Here is a 20,360-nt window from a genome sequence, read left to right on the forward strand (position 1 = left end):
CTTCATCTGGCCATCGTACGGCCGACTGGTCTGATTACTTATGTTGTTTCAGTTGGAAAAGATTCAGCAGAGCCTCAGAGAATACAATTTCCTGGTAGAGAGTGCTGGTCTGCGGCTAGGGGTGTGAACTCTGCCCTCTCACAGTGTTAGGACAGAACTGATTTACAGATGTGTGTGTGTGTGTGTGTACTGATTGTCTCAAACTGAAACTATGCAGCATACTTGTAAAAGTGCTTTTAATGGAGACTTGGCTCCCTTTGAAGATATTTTTGTACTTTATAAAGAGTTCAACACTGGGGCTTGATTTGACTAATCTAAACAGACATGGATTTTTAGGACAAGACACATCCTGTCCCCATATTTTCTATAGAAATTTATATAAAGCAGTGGTTGTCCTGCTTGGGCAATGTAACCAACTCATCAGCAAGCTTTGATGATTTGAATCAGCTGTGTGGTGCTAAGGGAAAAACCAAAACGTGCACCCAGGTGGGGGGGCACCAGGACCGAGTTTGGGAAACCCTGCCCTAGTAGATATCTGCAGCGTGGAGGTAAACATTATTGTGGTAAAAGAGAGAGAAAACTAACAGTTTAGAACAGGAAGTGACTTACTTTTACGTCATGTAGTCGGGGTGGGTTCTTCGATGAGATTAAAGTAGATTCACACAAGGAAAAGTTGCAGCAGCAATGAGAGAATTGAATGAGGGCTGATTCGAAGCACGCGCGCATCATCAAAGGACACGCTCCGCTGAAAACACCCAGCACGCGCATTGCCTACATGAGTTAAACGGAATTTACAGCACGGGTGAGTATCCATAGGTAGAAAACTGAAGTAGCCTAATTAAAATACGCCATATGACATTTGGAAATTAGCACCCACCATTTAGCCAACAACTTTTTGGACAGGAAGTGCAATAGCATTCCTAGAAGAAGTGCTATGGATTTATAAAAGCAAAACATTGCATATTGAAATGATTGTCCTCCCCATTACATTATTTAGTTGTTGACCAACAAAGTTAGCGGTGTTCGAGTTTTTAAAATAGCCGATTTGAATTAGCCTACACCATGACTACGTCTCAGTGCATGTTATCACAGGAGGTGATCTGAAACTTTGTGTCTGCCTTTGTGTGTGTGTGTGTGTGTGTGTGTGTGCGTGCGTGTGTGTGCATGCCTTCTTGTGTGATACAGAGAGGAGATTGAAAAAGAGAGGCGAGCGAGCGAGCGAGCAACCCCTGATTCCACTCTTACATTTTTACAGGGTTGTGGAACTTTGCAGGATGTTGCCATGGCTCCAGGGGTATACTGTTACACTTGTATAGAATAGCTGATGGGACACTGTAACAAAACTGATTGATACATTGGAAGCTTTCCTTGGTACAAGAACAGAATGACAGCTCGGACACAGCTCCCCGAACCGAGAAAACTTTACTATATGGTGAAGTCTGTGCTTTGCTCAGCAATGGAGAATACTGGGCAAAATTAGAAGATTCATGGCTACAGTTGTGAGTATATTCCAGACAATATTATGTTTCAGTGCTATTTACACTCCATAGGCCGTGATATTTTTGTTTGTTTTACAATTTATCTTTAATCCGGGAGCAGTGTCTGTTTATAAACTGTTTATTATAGGGGTTTGTTATATTATTTAGCCTAACCAAGTTTATTATAGTAAACGAAAACAGAGACGAAAACTAATAATGAAAAAAACTATTTGGTAACCTGAAATTAAAAAAAATCAACACCCGTTTGAAAAACTACAACTAAACAAACGATTTATCTCCAAAACGAACTAAAATGAAATAAAACCATCATGAATTGTGTTTTTTTCTAAACTTTGGGTAAAAATGTAATGGGGATTACAATAGTGTTTCCAAGCTTTTGACGGGGTTTTCAAGCCTACTAAATCGGGTGGTAAATGTGGCTAAGAGATGGTTTCAAAAAGACCTAGCTTGTGCATCACTATCACCAGCTAACAGTGGAAAGCAGCTAACTTGATTACATGTACTACTTAATTAAGTTAAACATTGGATTGGTGTAAACATGGGCGAGAGAGATACTCCTTCCACCATATTTCTTTGCATCAGTCTCAGCGCTATTCCTTTCAAATCCAAGTCACATTGAGATTGACTGTATAACGTAAACCTAACCTAACCTATGACCTGACCCATCACTTTACTGCCCCCCAGTTGCAGACTATACAACAGTAATGACTCCTAGCCTGGCACACACATACTTTCTTGCCCTAACATTAGAACTGAACCTAAATAAAATAAAATGAAAATATTTAACTAAACTAAATAAAACTAGCTAATCAGGTCTGAAAACTGAAACGAAACTGAATTTCAAATAAATCGCAAAACTAATAGGAATAAAAAGGAATATAAAAACAGAACTATAATAACCTTGAGCTTAACTCTTATGTCCTAGTGAATTAGGACTTTATCTTATGATTATTTTACATATTCTTATTTTTAAGGGATGTTCTTTGCCTTTTCGCTAAGATGACACACACACAGAGAGAGGGCAAGGAGACTTTGCGGAGAAGGGCAAGTACTCCTATCCCTGCCTCTCATCAGCCGGGGACGAGAGGTAGAGACCCGCCAGCCGACCCCCATCACCCTCCGCTTGGCCAGTCCGCCTCATACCATCCCGGAGACAAGTCTCTCCACTGCCGCGCCAACTGGTCATCTGATGACTCGGATAATGACTCGGATGGCTCAGGAGCAGATTGTTTGTACCACGTTGTTTTGCTAGGAGACCACGGTGTTGGAAAGTCGAGTCTTGCCAATATCTTTGCTGGCATTCAGGAAAAGGATGCTCACGACCATACGGGAGGTGGGTTTTTCTACCAAGCACAATTAATATGATTATTATGAGGCTATTTATGGTGTGTAGCCTATTAACACAACTATTTAGTAGTTGTTTGTCAATGTCTTATCAGTAACCTAAGAAAACTATTAGTATCATCCATCCTCATCTGCTAATTAAAATCTATGGACACTAAGCACTAATGAGTTATTCAATGAGTTAATTAATTTTATGCATCTCTTCAACAATGACTGTAAAAGTAATGGTCTCTGACATTGCCCTGGCCCTAACAACCTTGGCTAACCTGTCACAACTACATTGATTGAACTCTTGTCTCTGTCATGTGTAGTACTGAGTGACCTCAAAGCATTGATTGGCAGCTTATATTGACCCATGCATTTTGGCATCCAGCTGTGCTGCTGAGTGATGTGATTTGTGCAGTTTGTCCTTTTTGAAACACAAATTTCTCTGAAAGTGTTTACTATGACAGGATAAAAGTCATAATATTTACAAAATAAATAATGAAAACTTTTAGGTCATGCCTGATACAGTAGCCTAGACACGGTTTACTTTATTAGTTTGTGAGAGGTTCATGCTTTCATGACTTGTGCGTGTCGGGTCGGCTGATGGGAGTGACTGGCTAAAGATGCGTCCCAAATAGTACCCTATTCCCCTTAGTGGGGTAGCTCTGGTCAAAAGTAGTGCACTATACAGGGAATAAAGTTATATTTGTGAGGCAGCCCAGCTGAATGTTGCTGTATAGCCCCTGGTCAAACGTTTCTGCAATATACAGGGAAATAGGTTGCTGTTTGTGTGTGTGTGGCAGCTCCTATCTCTCCAGAGTGGTAACGTCTCTCCTCATGAGACCTCCCTCTGACATCATCAGGAGAAAGTGTATAGCTGTCCTGTTTTCAGCCTGTCACTGACTTGGTCATGTTGTTTTTAGTTTTGGGTCACTTTGCTTGTCACACTGACAGTAATTGAACTGTTCTTCATAGTGGACTCCTTGGTTGGTTTAGAGCTGGTGTGGTGAATGGCAAGTGTTTTATGAGGAAAGAACGGCATTACGAGGATATTACAATACATTCCATTGTAGGCATATTACTTGTTTGCTTGTTTACAGGTTCTGACCTTCACAATACCCAGGTCCAGAACAAATTCAAGGAAACGTACAGTATTATACAGAGCCATGATTGCATGGAACTCCCTTCCATCTCATATAGCTCAAGTGAACAGCTCACCTGGTTTCAACAAAAATAAAGCAACACCTCACGGCACAACGCCTCTTCACATGTGACTTTTTGTGTGTATGAACTGACATGTATGTGTAACTGATAGACGCAAAAACACGCACTACATGTTAATGTATTTAAAAGTATGTAAATGGTAGTCTTTAGTCTGTCATTTATTTTTCTTTATGTGTCGGACCCAAGTAAGACTAGCTGTCACCATTGGCGTCGGCTAATGGGGATCCTAATAAATCAAATCAAAAACCTAGATTGTCACTTCAACTCAAAGACCTCAACTTCTCAAGGCTTTGACGGGCCGTTTGTCCTTGTCTTGTGCAGCAGCTTTTACAATAAGGCTATGGTTGAAAGGAAAATGTAACAAGTTCTTTTCACTTTTGGCCAAAGTGTGTTTTAGTCTCGCTAGGATGATCTAATCAGACTAAACTAGACATGGCTCAATGGTGTTTTCCACAGCTTATATTCCATGGTCATGATGATATGGTAGTGAAGTGTAATAGCTATATTGCACATTTTAACAGTAGTAGGGATAAACACAAGTGTAGTGTTCTTGTATGTCAAATATAAGCAAATTTGTAAAACACCTCCATATTTTAGTTTCTAAAGTCATAACCTTAAAATGGACATGGCATAAATGATTCAGCATGAGGAAAAAAGAGATTCTGCACACTGAAATCTATGCTCCCATGTGGTTTATTGACAGCAGTCTGCAAGGTTTTGACCCTTAAGTCTCCATCAGGTCTCCATTCACAAAGAACAAGCCTATATTTAGAGAGAGAGAGAACCAAATTCCATCACACCTGCTGGCTGCAACCAATTGCAGATATGTTTGAAGGAGTTGACATAAAGAAATAAGTATAATTTATCTACAAGAATAAAACAAGTTGTATTTATATTTTAACCCTAGGTTGCAATGTCTAGACTCCCTTTTAGAACGTTTTCCAACGTTATTGAGGTACAGTAGGAAATAATATATTTTCTATTCTCTTTCCTGGTTGTTTTGTTTGTTTAGAGGACACCTATGAGAAAACCATGATTGTAGATGGAGAGGAGACCACCCTCATCGTCATGGACACCTGGGAGAACGAGAAACAGGTATGACACAACACCAACCATCAACATCTTTGTCACAAAAATGAATTGCACAGTAGAGAATATGATATAGTCTCACATCAACAAAAAGGACTGAAAGCTTTAAGCTTTCTAATTCATGTAACTTAATCTTACTCAGTGTTACTTGAGAACACAGGTAGAGCAAAGAAACAAATCCGCTTGTGCCAGCCGAACCATAAGGCTCCATTCTAAACAACTATGATACCAAGGGACAGCCCTGCCCCTCCCTCGGTTTTGTGAAAAAATATATGTGCTCGCACTGTGTGCCTATAGCTAAACTCCATTGAGTCGAGCTGAAGTGGGGCGAATCCTAGCTGTGCTGGAGTCAGTGAGTAGTGGCTCCAGTGGCATTAGGCGAGTGTCTGTATGGGACATGATGGCTGTGGGGCTTAATTACTCCAGTATTGATTACAGCTGGGGAGTGAAGCGTGCAGGCCAAGTCACATGTTGACTTGTCTGTACCGGGTTAGAGGAGATATAGGGAGATAAGGATGTCTATAAAGACAGTGGTTTCAATGTGTTAAAGGGCACCAAGTGTCACTACAAGCAGAACGTCAGATGTTTGACCAATAACCATCCCTGGAGACCAGAGTTCTGTATTCACAAATGCATATAAATCAACTTAGCTTAGTGCTTTTTCGAATAACGACGTTAAAACTTAATGTTGACCATCACTTATCTCAATTATCTTTTGAATGCATGAGTGCATTTTTGACATCAAAGGTGGCTTCAATGATTCAATTATAACAACAGAAAACATATGCTACATTACAAAGAACCCTTTTGGAACCCTTTTTTCTAAGGCAAACCTTTTAATCCAATGAACCGCTTTTGGAAGAACGGGTTCTTCGGATGTTAAAACAGATTCTTTGGAAGGCAAGAAGGGTTTTACATTTATTTATTTTATTTATAACCTTTGTACAACTAGGCAAGTCAATTAAGAACATATTCTTATTTACAATGACGGCCTACCAAGAGCAAAAGGCCTTCTGTGGGGATGGGAGATAAAAAATACAAGACAAAATACGCATCACGACAAGGGAGACACCGCAACACTACATAGAGACCTGAGACGACAACACAACATGGCAGCAACACATGACAACACAGCATGTTAGCAAGACAACATGACAAAAACACAGTAGCAACACGGCAGCAGCACAACATGGTACTGTAGCAGCACAAACATGGTACAAACATTGTTAGGCACAAACAACAGCACAAAGGGCAAGAAGGTAGAAAAAACAATACATCTCGTGAAGCAGCCACAAGTGTCAGTAAGAGTGTCCATGATTGAGTCTTTGAATGTAGAAATGGAGATAAAACTGTTAAGTTAGTGTTTTTTGTAGCTCGTTCCAGTCACAAGCTGCGGTGAATTGAAAAGAGGAGCGACCCAGGGATGTGTATTAGGGGGCCTTGAACAGAATGTCACTGGCAGAACGTGTGTTGTATGTGAAGAGGGTTGCAGTAGGTATCTCATATAGGGGAAAGTGAGGCCTAAGGGGGTTTTATAAAAAAAAAAAGCATCAACCAGTGGGTCTTGCGTCAGGTATACAGAGATGGCCGGTTTACAGAGTATAGCGTGCAGTGATGTGCCCTATAAGGAGCATTGGTGGCAAATCTGATGGCGGAATGGTAAACAACATCTAGCCGCTCGAGAGCACCTTTACATGCCAATTTATACATTTCATCTCGGTAATCTAGCATAGGTAGGATGGTCACCTTAATCAGGGTTAGTTTGGCAGCTGGTGAAAGAGGAGCGATTACGAGAGGAAACGAAGTCTAGATTTAACCTTAGCCTGCAGCTTGGATACAGTGGGACAAAAAAGTATTTAGTCAGCCACCAATTGTGCGAGTTCTCCCACTTAAAATGATGAGAAAGGCCTGTAATTTTCATCACAGGTACACTTCAACTATGACAGACAAAATGAGAGAAGAAAATCCAGAGAATCACATTGTAGGATTTTTTATGAATTTATTTGCAAATTATGGTGGAAAATAAGTATTTGGTCAATAACAAAAGTTTATCTCAATACTTTGTTATATACCCTTTGTTGGCAATGACAGAGGTCAAACGTTTTCTGTAAGTCTTCACAAGGTTTTCACACACTGTTGCTGGAATTTTGGCCCATTCCTCCATGCAGATCTCCTCTAGAGCAGTTATGTTTTGGGGCTGTTGCTGGGCAACACAGACTTTCAACTCCCTCCAAAGATTTTCTATGGGGTTGAGATCTGGAGACTGGCTAGGCCACTCCAGGACCTTGAAATGCTTCTTACGAAGCCACTCCTTCATTGCCCGGGCAGTGTGTTTGGGATCATTGTCATGCTGAAAGACCCAGCCACGTTTTATCTTCAATGCCCTTGCTGATGGAAGGAGGTTTTCACTCAAAATCTCACGATACATGGCCCCATTCATTCTTTCCTTTACACAGATCAGTCGTCCTGGTCCCTTTGTAGAAAAAGAGCCCCAAAGCATGATGTTTCCACCCCCATGCTTCACAGGTATGGTGTTCTTTGGATGCAACTCAGCATTCTTTGTCCTCCAAACACGACGAGTTGAGTTTTTACCAAAAAGTAATATTTTGGTTTCATCTGACCATATGACATTCTCCCAATCTTCTTCTGGATCATCCAAATGCTCTCTAGCAAACTTCAGACGGGCCTGGACATGTACTGGCTTAAGCAGGGGGACATGTCTGGCACTGCAGGATTTGAGTCCCTGGCGGCGTAGTGTGTTACTGATGGTAGGCTTTGTTACTTTGGTCCCAGCTCTCTGCAGGTCATTCACTAGGTCCCCCCATGTGGTTCTGAGATTTTTGCTCACCGTTCTTGTGATCATTTTGACCCCACGGGGTGAGATCTTGCGCCCCAGATCGAGGGACATTATCAGTGGTCTTGTATGTCTTCCATTTCCTAATAATTGCTCCCACAGTTGATTTCTTCAAACCAAGCTGCTTACCTATTGCAGATTCAGTCTACGCAGCCTGGTGCAGGTCTACAATTTTGTTTCTGGTGTCCTTTGACAGCTCTTTGGTCTTGGCCATAGTGGAGTTTGGAGTGTGACTGTTTGAGGTTGTGGACAGGTGTCTTTTATACTGATAACAAGTTCAAACAGGTGCCATTAATACAGGTAACGAGTAGAGGACAGAGGAGCCTATTAAAGAAGAAGTTACAGGTCTGTGAGAGCCAGAAATCTTGCTTGTTTGTAGGTTACCAAATACTTATTTTCCACCATAATTTGCAAATAAATTCATTAAAAATCCTACAATGTGATTTTCTGGATTTTTTTTCTCATTTTGTCTGTCAGGCCTCTCTCATCTCTTTAAGTGGGAGAACTTGCACAATTGGTGGCTGACTAAATACTTTTTTGCCTCACTGTATGTGCTGAGAGAAGGACAGTTTACAATCTAGCCATACTCCCAAGTACTTGAATAAGGTGACTACCTCAAGATCTAAACCCTCAGAGGGGAAGGGCATTCTTCTTACCGAACCACATTACCTTTGTTTTGGAGGTGTTCAAGGGAAGGGCAGAAAAGGCTTGTTGGACACTAAAAGCTTTGTTTTAGAGTGTTTAACACAAAATCCGGGGATGGGCCAGCTGAGTATAAGACAGTATCATCTGCATTTAAATAGATGAGAGCGCTTCCTACTTCCTGTGCTGTTTTTTTAAATATAAATTGAGAAGAGCGTGGGGCCTAGGATCGAGCCTTGGGGTACTCCCTTGGTGACAGGCAGTAGCTGAGACAGCAGATGTTTTGACCTAACCATTGGACTATTTAAGAGAGGTTGTTAGCAAAACAGGCCTCAGAGACCCCAATACTCTTTACTTGACCAACAAGAATGGAATGGTCTACCGTATCAAAAGCTTTGGCCAAGTCAATAAAAGCAGCACAACATTGCATAGAACCCTCTGAATCTGAATAAGTTTTATATTGTAATTTTTCCCTTTTTAAATAGGGCCTGAGCATTAATGTTTATCAACAGGAGTTTGAGTTATCTGATCAGTTTAAAAAGATAGGTGTGATGTTTTAAACTGTATCTATATGGGAATACTCAAAACCATGCCCATCAATACCACATTTCTCAGCATACACTATTGCAGGTTGATTTTCAGAGTTGTTTAAATATCTGTTTTTGCATGTATATTGATTAGTTAATTACTCTTATGCTACACAAGCTAATCCAATATGTTAGTAGTTGGACTTATTTCACCCGTTACTGAGACAGTAATTCCAAATGAGAGGATTTAGGTTGTCTCATTTATCAATCTCTCCTACCCTGGCAGTCATTCTAAATGCAGGTTGCAGGTGATTAAATGTTCCAATTGTTGGATATCCTCACTCTGGCTGGATTCCAATAGGAATTACACATCAATTTGCATGTCAGCATAATGTGACTTGAGTTTCCTAACACCACCGTGTTAGGCTATGACTACGCTCTCAAAGAAAGGTCTTATGATATATGTAATGTATTGTCATAAAGATTAAGGCTAATAAAGCTGGCGGAACCGTTCATGGAGGGTTCTGGAAAGAATCCAAAGATAGAACCCGTCTAGGAAAAACCTTTTAGATTATAAAATAGTTATTAGTAGAACCATTTACAGATTGTACTTGGAAGGACCATTTACATGGTGTTATATAGATGGGCTAGCTGACAACGTCACAAAAACGGTGTGCGCACTTCCATGGGGTAGAAGTCAGCGTGTTATTGTGATTCTGGATTTTTCAGATTGCTAGCAAGAGTCAGGGGCATCATAAGTGGCTTGTTTCAGCTCGTTTTATCTTGTTGTTGATACCATGTCTTGTTTTGAGGTGTTTTGACTGATTTCATGTCAATGCTAATATGGCTGTTCAATAAACATTGAAGACGAAATATAGATTACATGTTGTCAACAGTCTAAGCTGTGATGGAAAATGTTATGTTTGTGCTTTTTTATTAACCCATTTCTGTGTTCATGCAAGTGACTGAACGAATCCTCACTATCAGTATCTGCAATTTGTTTTGAGAACTAAAGATGTCTCAGCTTAGAGAAGAAGGTTTTTTAGGTATTTGTCTGTCACATGTATGACCCAGTATTGGTCGGTCACATGAATGAAGCAAATGTTAACTCCTTGCGTCGAGCAATCCCGTATCCGGGAGCGTAATCATAGCCTCAAGCTCATTACCATAACGCAATGTTAACTATTCATGAAAATCGCAAATTAAATGAAATAAATATATTGGCTCACAAGCTTAGCCTTTTGTTAACAACACTGTCATCTCAGATTTTCTAAATATGCTTTTCAACCATAGCTACACAAGCATTTGTGTAAGATTATTGATAGCTAGCATAGCATTAAGCCTAGCATTCAGCAGGCAACATTTTCACAAAAACAAGAAAAGCATTCAAATAAAAATAATTTACCTTTGAAGAACTTCGGATGTTTTCAATGAGGAGACTCTCAGTTAGATAGCAAATGTTCAGTTTTTCCAAAAAGATTATTTGTGTAGGAGAAATCACTCCGTTTTGTTCATCATGTTTGGCTAAGAAGAAAAAAACGAAAATTCAGTCATTACAACGCCAAACCTTTTTCCAAATTAACTCCATAATATCGACAGAAACATGGCAAACGTTGTTTAGAATCAATCCTCAAGGTGTTTTTCACATATCTATTCGATGATAAATCATTCGTGGCAGTTTGGTTTCTCCTCTGAACCAAATGGAAAAATGCACGCAGCTGGAGATTACGCAATAATTTCGACGGAGGACACCAAGCGGGCACCTGGTAAATGTAGTCTCTTTTGGTCAATCTTCCAATGATATGCCTACAAATAAGTCACAATGCTGCAGACACCTTGGGGAAACGACAGAAAGTGTAGGCTCATTCCTGGCGCATTCACAGCCATATAAGGAGACATTGGAACACAGCGCCTTCAAAATCTGGGACATTTCCTGTTTGAAATGTCATCTTGGTTTCGCCTGTAGCATCAGTTCTGTGGCACTCACAGATAATATCTTTGCAGTTTTGGAAACGTCAGAGTGTTTTCTTTCCAAAGCTGTCAATTATATGCATAGTCGAGCATCTTTTTGTGACAAAATATCTTGTTTAAAACGGAAACGTTTTTCTACCCAAAAATTAAAAGAGCGCCCCCTATATCGAAGAAGTTAATGAATTAATTATGAATGATGAATAAGCTAAAATCATGCAAATATGACTTGTCTGCAGTATATAAGAGAACTAACAGGAATTCCCCAGGCAAGCTCCTGATCGACATGTGTCCTTGGTGCATTGAGTTGGTTGGAATTGCCCTTCTTATAGAGTATTAGAAAAAAAGGTGCCATCAAAGTCCAGGTCCTGGACGAGCACCCAAATATGGCTGTTGTTGGTGAATGTTGAACTTCTCTCTCTTCTTTGTCTGTGTCTCTCAGGAGGAGGATGAGAAATGGGTCCAGGACTACTGTATGCAGGTGGGCAACGCCTACGTCATAGTTTACTCCATCACGGACCGCAGCAGCTTCGAGAGTGCCTCTGAGTTACGCATCCAGCTGCGGCGCATACGGCAGGCCGAGAACATTCCCATCATCCTCGTGGGCAACAAAAGTGACCTGGTCCGCTCCAGAGAAGTGGCTGTAGAAGGTAACGTTAATTCTAATAATGTAATCATTAAAGCGTCTCTCCACACCTTCTGAACAGTGACTTGATGAGAGCCATTTAACAATATGAGCAGCACTCTGCTTATAAAAGAGACAAACAGTTTGGCATACAATAGTCTGTACTGCACTTTCTGTGGCCTTCATAGTCAAATAAACAAGCAAAAGTTACAACTACAGAACATGATCATATATCAAATGTTGCAGTCCACACAACATACTATAAGTTGTTCCCTTAATATTCCATGATTTGCATTTACAGCACACATCTCATACACTAACACTGTATTTTACAATGTCACCGTAATTCTTGATGATTTGGTCAATGTTTTGATATTTAACCTGTTCTGCAGATGAGAATAAGCTTGTGCTAATTCTGGTGCAATGAATCAAATGTATTTATGTTACGAGTTTCACCTGATCCCTGACTAATGAAGACTCAAACGTACCCCTCTCACATGTAAACACCTCTCGTATGACCTCTTCTTCCTCTGTGCTCTGCTCTCTCCCAGAGGGCCGTGCATGCGCCGTGGTGTTCGACTGCAAGTTCATCGAGACATCCGCTTCGCTCCACCACAACGTGCACGAGCTCTTTGAGGGCATCGTCCGGCAGATCCGCCTGCGGCGAGACAGCAAGGAAACCAACGAACGCCGGCGCTCCGTCTACAAGCGCAAGGAGAGCCTCGCCAAGAAGGCCCGCCGCTTCCTGGACCGCCTAGTGGCCAAAAACAACAAGAAGATGGCGCTGAAGGTTCGCTCCAAGTCCTGCCACGACCTGGCCGTGCTGTAATGGTTGCTGTGTGACCAAGTGGTTCACGCCGACAGTGGTCGCAGACTTCAACTCTCCTCTTTGCCCTGATGCTGTGTTCTTCGGGCGGCCATCTTGTGGGTCAAATCCTTAAACCAACCAACGGCTGTATTGTACTGTCTAGAGAGACTAATTCTTTGCTCCAACCCCCTAGTGGTAAAGGGGATGGACGTTGTTATTTTCTATTTATTTCAGCCATTCAAAGCAATTGAGATGAGAAAATGTGAGGCAATGGAGACTTTTTTGTTGCTATATCACAAATCTGCTGAGAGTGAGTTTGCTAAACAGACACCTTATCAACTGTTTGCCTTACATCTAAGTCAATAGATTCCTAGACCAGTGTATCCAGACATAGATGGCATTTGAAGTCCTTTACGGTCTCCTTTGAGAAGGGTTTCTAAGATTATTGAGGTATGAAATAATCATTTTATTTTCTACCAAAGAAAGTGCTTTGAACACACCGTATGATGTATTTTTGCCATGAGGAAAGCAATGCCCACTTAGGTACTTTTAAGCAGACGTCACTAATGATTTGATTTCAAGGTTTTGCACTATGGGAGACAGTCATGTGTTGGGAGGAACCAATGGACATTATTCTACAACAACCAAGAGAGCTCTGGTTTAAGACTTCTGTTCTGTCTATGAGCCCATCAGTTGACAGCTAAATGACATGTGAATGCCGATGTTGTTTGGGAATCGAACACCATCGTGAACTTTCCAAAAGGATGATCCCGTCCACACCTTCCTTTACAAGCACCTCCTACGCTGGAAGGACCAGTGGGGTGTTAACAGTACAACTGTAATGGATGCTTTTGAAGAGGCGTGGTCTGATTGACCACAGTCAAAAAACACCATTGTATGATGACATGGTCCTGAAGAGACCAAAGAAGAAAAATGTTGAGTCTTCAATGTGTGTGTGTGTGTGTGTGTGTGTGTGTGTGTGTGTGTGTGTGTGTCCTGGTTGGGTTGGAAAGAGGTATTATCACTTTTGTACAAAGTTTGTAAATACAGTACATAAATGTCAAGGATTTTTATGAGAAAATAAAGGAGTAGGAAATATATTACCACTATACCATTGTCTGCTCTGGATTTTAAGGTTTGTCACATTTTTGTAACCTTTTATAAGATATATATATATATATATATATATATATATATATAAAATATATAAAAGCCCCTATATATATATATATATATAATAAATGGAAGAGATAGTTGTGCTACCTTTCTGCTTTTTTCCTCATTGTCAAGTGACAATTTGGCTGAAGTAAAACCAGACCAGGCTAGAAATTACACTCTGAACAACGTGATCATAGAGTTTTACAAGTGATAGTGATAGTTGTGCTGATTCTGGTGGGCACCTTTAGGCCAGAGTCTTCCATAAACCTGCTAAAGGAATCGGCGACTAGAGAACATAGTTTTACAATGTCTACTTCCCAAATGGCACCCTACTCCCTAAAAAGAGCACTACTTTTGACCAAGGCCCATAGGGCTCTGGTCAAAAGTATTGCACTATATAGTGATAAGGTGCCATTTGGGACATAGGACAACGTCTGTTTGTGTTCCATATGGAGTTGTATGGCTGCCTCGTAACGTTGACAAAGTACAGATGATCAGGAGGTTTCCATTGATTAATGACAATGCCCATGTTGTGGTTTAAACCCCTAGATGGGTAGAAGCTCATGTTAGCATGAAATTCATGTCCAGACACAAACGTGTTGGGATAAATATGGAATTGTTCAATGCAACTTCTTTCATTTCTTTTGATATGAAAGAAATACTGATCTCATTTGATGATCCAGTCTTATTATATTACACGTTCCTTACTTTGTTACATTATGGACATTTTTGAATCAAATTTGAATTACATCTAACATGACATTTAGATATTGAATTAATGAAAGGATAACAAGAAAAACATTAAAACATATATGAACTGGTCAACCCTGGATTATTCTATGGATAATACCATAATTGCATTTTATCGCCAAAACTGTCATTTGACACGGTTTAGATCAGGCCTTGGAATTTTACGTGGATTTCCATGATTAGTTGCTGGCTTAAAAAGAGTAACAACATAAGTGGATACTCTCCCTGCGTCTCAAATGGCACCCTATTCCCTACATAGTACACTGCTTTTCACCAGAGCCCCCACATAGGGCTCTTATCAAAAGTAGTGAACTATAAGGAAGGGTGCCATTTGGGACGTAGCCCCTAAGTGACATCTTCACAACCAACCAGAGCCCAATGTTAGCCAACCATGCAGACTGTATCATTGAAACTTCGGTGTGCTGAGAGGTCCTCAAGTGACATTCACAATAGGAGACTATTCACTCAGTGTTCATTAACACAGGTTATTGCACTGACATTTTGTAGCATTGATGAAACATTCCTGAACAAAATAAAACTCAAAAACAGGATGTAATAGAAATAACAGTTTTTCACTTGTCATTCGTACAATATATAACTTTTTTGTACGTTTACCCCTTTTTTGTGGTATCCAATTGGCAGTTAGAGTCTTGTCCCATCGCGGAAACTCCCCTATGGACTCGGGAGAGGCGAAGGTCGAGAGCCATGCGTCCTCCGAAACAAGACCCTGCCAATCCGCACTGCTTCTTGACACACTGTTCGCTTAACCCGTAAGCCAGCCGCACCAATGTATCAGAGGAAACACCGTCCAGCTGCCGACCGAAGTCAGTTTACAAGCACCCAAAGTCAGCTTGCATGCGCCCGGCCTGCCACAAGGAGTCGCTAGATCGCGATGGGACAAGGAAGTCCTGGCCGGCCAAACCCTCCCCTAACCCGGATGATGCTGGGCCAATTGTGCGCCGCTTCATGGGTCTCCCAGTCATGACCGGCTGTGACACAGCCTGGGATGGAACCCGATGCTGTAGTGACGCCTCAAGCACCTTGATCCAGTGACTTAGACGCTGCGCCACTAAGGAGGCCCGATGTGCAATATCTTAAAGTTCCAAGAATTCAACCAATATGGAACACTGGAATCCATAAAACGCCATTGCTCCTGGCTGCACCTCTGAAATTATGTTTTAATAAATGACAGGTTTTATGTATCTGGGTTTGATAGAATTTGAGATCAACATGCTAAAAGAGAGTTCCGATTCTACATAGTTACAGCAAAGGCCTCATGTTATGGCAGCATTGATTGTTAGTGTTGTGCTATGCCACCAGGATTGATTGTTAGTGTTGTGCTATGCCACCAGCATTGATTGTTAGTGTTGTGCTATGCCACCAGGATTGATTGTTAGTGTTGTGCTATGCCACCAGGATTGATTGTTAGTGTTGTGCTATGCCACCAGGATTGATTGTTAGTGTTGTGCTATGCCACCAGGATTGATTGTTAGTGTTGTGCTATGCCACCAGGATTGATTGTTAGTGTTGTGCTATGCCACCAGGATTGATTGTTAGTGTTGTGCTATGCCACCAGGATTGATTGTTAGTGTTGTGCTATGCCACCAGGATTGATTGTTAGTGTTGTGCTATGCCACCAGGATTGATTGTTAGTGTTGTGCTATGCCACCAGGATTGGTTCCATATATAAACTGATTTATAGAGGTTTGATGAGGTGAATTACTGTGGCTCACCACTACATATAAAGTCAAATCAGCATTACTGTATAGTTGAAAATGATGCGATATGGTGACCACCCACCGTAAGCAGCAGTGAAAAGTAGAATTTTGAAAGTACAACATTGAGTGGTCAAATCCCCCAAAAGCATTGATACAAGTTATTTGATCACTCATAGAAATGCTTATAGGCCTACATGTCAGGGTAGTGGGTTCAATTTCCAGGACTCCTCCATACGTACAATGTATGCATGCATGACAAAGTTGCTTTGGATAAAAGTGTTTGCTAAATGGAATTATTATTATTATTATTATTATTATTATATCAAATCAAATGTATTTGTCACACGCATCAAATAACACAGATGTTTACCATGAAATGCTTACTTACGAGACCTTTCCCAATAATGCAGAGCTAAAAAGTAAGAAAAAGGTGCACACAAAAAATAACAAAATAGTAACACAATGACGAGGCTATTTACAAGGAGTGCCGGTAGAGTCAATGTTCAGGGGTACGTGGCAGTTGAGGTAATATGCACATGTAAGTAGGGGTAAAAGTGACTAGGCAATCAGGATAGACAATAAATAGAGTAGCAGCAGAGTGTGCTGTATGAAAGAGTGTGAAAGTGTGTCTGTGTGTGTGTGTGTGTGTGTGTGTGTGTGTAGCGTCAATATGCATGTGCGTGTGAGTATGTGTGTATGTGTTGGAGTATCAGTGTAGTATGTGAGAGTGTGTGGGTAGATTCCAGTGAGTGTACAAGAGCCAGTGCAAAAAAAGGGTGTCATTGCAAATAGTATGGGTAGCATTATGTAAAAAATAATAATGAAATAAAACAAATAAGATCAGCGCAAAAACACAAAATAGCACAATTGGTCAGGACCCCATAAAACGCCTGCTACTCCTTCCAGCACCATAAAGTCATGTCCTGTTACCCAAAGGGTCATTTAATAATTTTGATTAGCTTCTTCTACTCAGTTCTATTTTTCTATTCAGAAAAATGCCTCACTTGTTTTTTTCACAAATTATATATGTTATTTTTAGGCATATTTATTCCGTTCCTGACATTATTTTAAGCTGTCCTCCCCTCAGCAGCCTCCTGTGCTTTACACTTCTGACAAACCTCACCTTTCACATAAGGTGCCAAAACCAACACATTTCACAGGAATAGTCAAAAGAAACATAAGCAAACAGTAGAACTAAGAATGTGTGTGAATAGTCTGTGTGTGCATGCAAGGCTGTGTGAGTGTGTGTGTAAATGTTATTGGAGCCTGGGTCGCATGTGTTGAGACAGCCACTGTCTGTGTGTCTGTGTGTGTGTGTGTGTGTGTGTCAAGCTCCATGAGCAGCAGCAGGAGGCCAGGCAGGGGGCCAGAGCTACATTGGGGCCAGGCCTGGCCTGACAGGGTTGGGTCAGCTCTTTCCACTCTCCCCCCTAGCACAGCACAGCAAAACCAGAGAGGGAGGAGGAGGAGAGATGTAGGGGGGTGCTAGTTGGCTCTGAACTCACTGCATTGATTTGGTCTGGGTAATGGAAAGAATGCACAAACCCTAACGAACACACACATGCACCATACACACGCATACGCACACACAGACCCACTGACATACGTATGTATGCAAACAGGATGTCACAGGTCACACGCAGACATGTAGAAACACACACACACATCAAACACTCTTACGCCCTTTCATTAATTTTGCATTATATCGTTAGCTGGAGTTATGAAGCCAAGATTCTAAATTGAATGAAATAATGGTGTCATTAGACATTATCCATCATCTGAGACTGATGTAATGGTTGTGGACAATTAGGTGAATTATTGTACTCACACTGTAAGTCATCTATGAAAAACTAAATCCACCATGTTTTTTACTGTACTGTCTAACTGTTGTGCAATCACAATGTAGAGTTTATAGATGCCACCATTAGCTATTCTTAGTAGAATAGCTAATGGATGAGTAACAGTGAAAAAGATCAGTCATTTGATAATCAACTCGAGAGTTTTGGGGAGAGTTTACTGCCTGCGGAGCACCGACAACAAAACAGCAGAAAGCAGAGAGCAGAATGGAAAAAGTGAATAAGAGCAAGAGGAGAAGGGAGGTGGCGGGGAATACAAGAAGATGAATGCTCCTGCGCCAGTCGCAAGGCTGGTTCTTGTTACGTGTCAAGAATCTGGCGTCCTCCAGATGTGTGTCATGTTTATATTGGGCAAATCCCCCAGAGAGATTTAATTCGCCGGCCCTGCTCTCTGGTGAACAGCTAGCAGAGATGGAGAGAGAGAAGGGGAGAAGGAGAGCGAACGTGAGCGAGCAAGAATGAGAGAGAGCAAGAGGGACAGAGAGAGAGAGAGAGGGACAGAGAGAGAAAGAGAGAGAGAGAGTGCGCACGAGAGAGAGATAATTACGGAAAGTTGGCAGCCAGCAGAGGAGCAAGCTGTGGCAGGACACAACGGAAAGAATAAGATTAAACACAGAAAAATGCAGGGTAATAAAGTTTAAGACAAAAAAGATGAGTAATGATCATGCTCCTCAGCCTCTAAAAGGTGAACTTCCTCTCCTAATGTTTTGGCTAGTTTGTCCAGGAGTGCAGACTGGTTGTAACAAGGATAACTTGTAAGGGAGGGGTGATCTCCAGGTCATGCGAAAGGTGTACTTTGGGGCTCTTGTTTCAGGGCAATTATTATTTTTGTTCATTCATTTTGTTTAGATCTTTTGTTTTTAAAATGTAAGACATGCAAATATTATAATCCATACATATATTCGGGGTATTTTCTCACTGACTTCGATAGTCTACTGGGAGAGTTTTAAGGCCAACTGTTCGCTGTCCTCTTTCTGTCCCTCTCCCACACTTCCTGTGTGGACCAGCACCATGGAAATCACGCTAATTAACTATCCTTGAACTGTAAATCTCAAAATAACATTCAAGATAGCAATCCAAAACCATGGATTTCAACATAAAGCCCTATATAACATGAAGGATTTCTTGTTACTTGCAAGAATGCTATGTATGTCAACTTCTTGTTGCTCCCCATCTGAAAATTAAATATTGTAATCAAACTCGAGGGAATTTAACTCTCAAACTACACTGTGTTTGAACGTAATATTGCCTGCCCCCGACTTTGACATAACCTCAAATGTAATAAAATGGGGATTATGTACAGTTTCAAAAGTGAAAAAAATAAGACTATTTTAAGGGAGAACGTGCAACTGGTATCAATACAAATGAAATGCTTGTCATACTGTACTCAAAAACATTGTTTCCTAGATGGATTGTAAGGAAAGAGTGCCAATTTGCCATGTAAAGGCTCCGACTTAACCCATACAGCCATTTCCACTCATCCTCCCAAACATCACTTGGAAAAATGTATTTATCAAGGAAGATCATGTAATAGTATTGGGACTCTGTGTCTGCTAGTTCATGAACTTACAATACGGTTGGCAACTGATCTAGACTTCAGATGCAGGTATATAAATATATCTATTGCTGACTGCAGATATGCATTGCTACATGGATTATCCAAGAGTCCAGGCCTAGGTCGAAATGGTATGGAGACGAGGTTGTGTAACAATGACTGATTTAGATTTAGTCTTTGGCTCCCTCCGGCGGATGTACTAAATGCCAGCACACAGTCTGTACTGTTCCTAGGGACTGTACTGTTATTCATCCAGTCAATGTACTATACATAGCCTATCTATTTAGGAACTACATTTTCTTATGTAACTTTGCCCTGTGCTTCTCCAATCTTGTACTTCCTATAGCCTATCGTGCACTGCTGCCGAATGTATTAGAGATCAGGGGCATACATCAATATATACTAAGCAACAAAATAATCACAAAGAAATCTATTACAAATTACATGACCTGATTTGTTTCCTCAAGTTCCCAGTTGTCTTGAACACACTGAAGTTGGAAGTCTGAATTTTCAGAGTTCCCAGTTGTATTGAACGCATTTCTACCACTGTATGGCATCACTACACGCGCTACTTGATTCGCTAGGTTCTCTACACGCCCACATTCTTGATACGCCAAGCACAAATATGGACTGATCGAACAGCCAATGGAAAGGTAAAAGCGAAATGCCCACCAATACTGGCCTTAGCGAGGAGAATGAGAGGGCAGGGTTGTAAACCAAAGTTACATATGGTCTCATTCAATATGTACATTCCAAAA

At 41.0% G+C, this 20,360-nt stretch overlaps 1 protein-coding gene across 2 annotated transcripts; it reads left to right on the forward strand.

Moving 5' to 3' along the window:
• The first annotated feature begins 247 nt into the window (after positions 1 to 247).
• LOC109894016 (GTP-binding protein REM 1-like) lies at positions 248 to 13,672 on the forward strand. 2 transcript variants are annotated; one of them, XM_031824323.1, is made up of 6 exons: positions 248 to 802; positions 1,256 to 1,499; positions 2,499 to 2,832; positions 5,065 to 5,147; positions 11,575 to 11,782; positions 12,309 to 13,672. In XM_031824323.1, exons 2-6 carry the CDS (start codon positions 1,488 to 1,490, stop codon positions 12,584 to 12,586), a joined length of 915 nt encoding a protein of 304 aa, XP_031680183.1. In that variant the 5' UTR covers positions 248 to 802; positions 1,256 to 1,487; the 3' UTR covers positions 12,587 to 13,672. The 2 variants fall into 2 exon arrangements, with proteins under 2 accessions (XP_031680183.1, XP_031680189.1); XM_031824329.1 differs by having other exon boundaries at positions 251 to 802; positions 2,474 to 2,832.
• The last annotated feature ends 6,688 nt before the right edge of the window (positions 13,673 to 20,360 follow it).

Source organism: Oncorhynchus kisutch, linkage group LG1 (genome assembly GCF_002021735.2).
Source record: "Oncorhynchus kisutch isolate 150728-3 linkage group LG1, Okis_V2, whole genome shotgun sequence".
Lineage (NCBI taxonomy): Eukaryota > Metazoa > Chordata > Actinopteri > Salmoniformes > Salmonidae > Oncorhynchus > Oncorhynchus kisutch.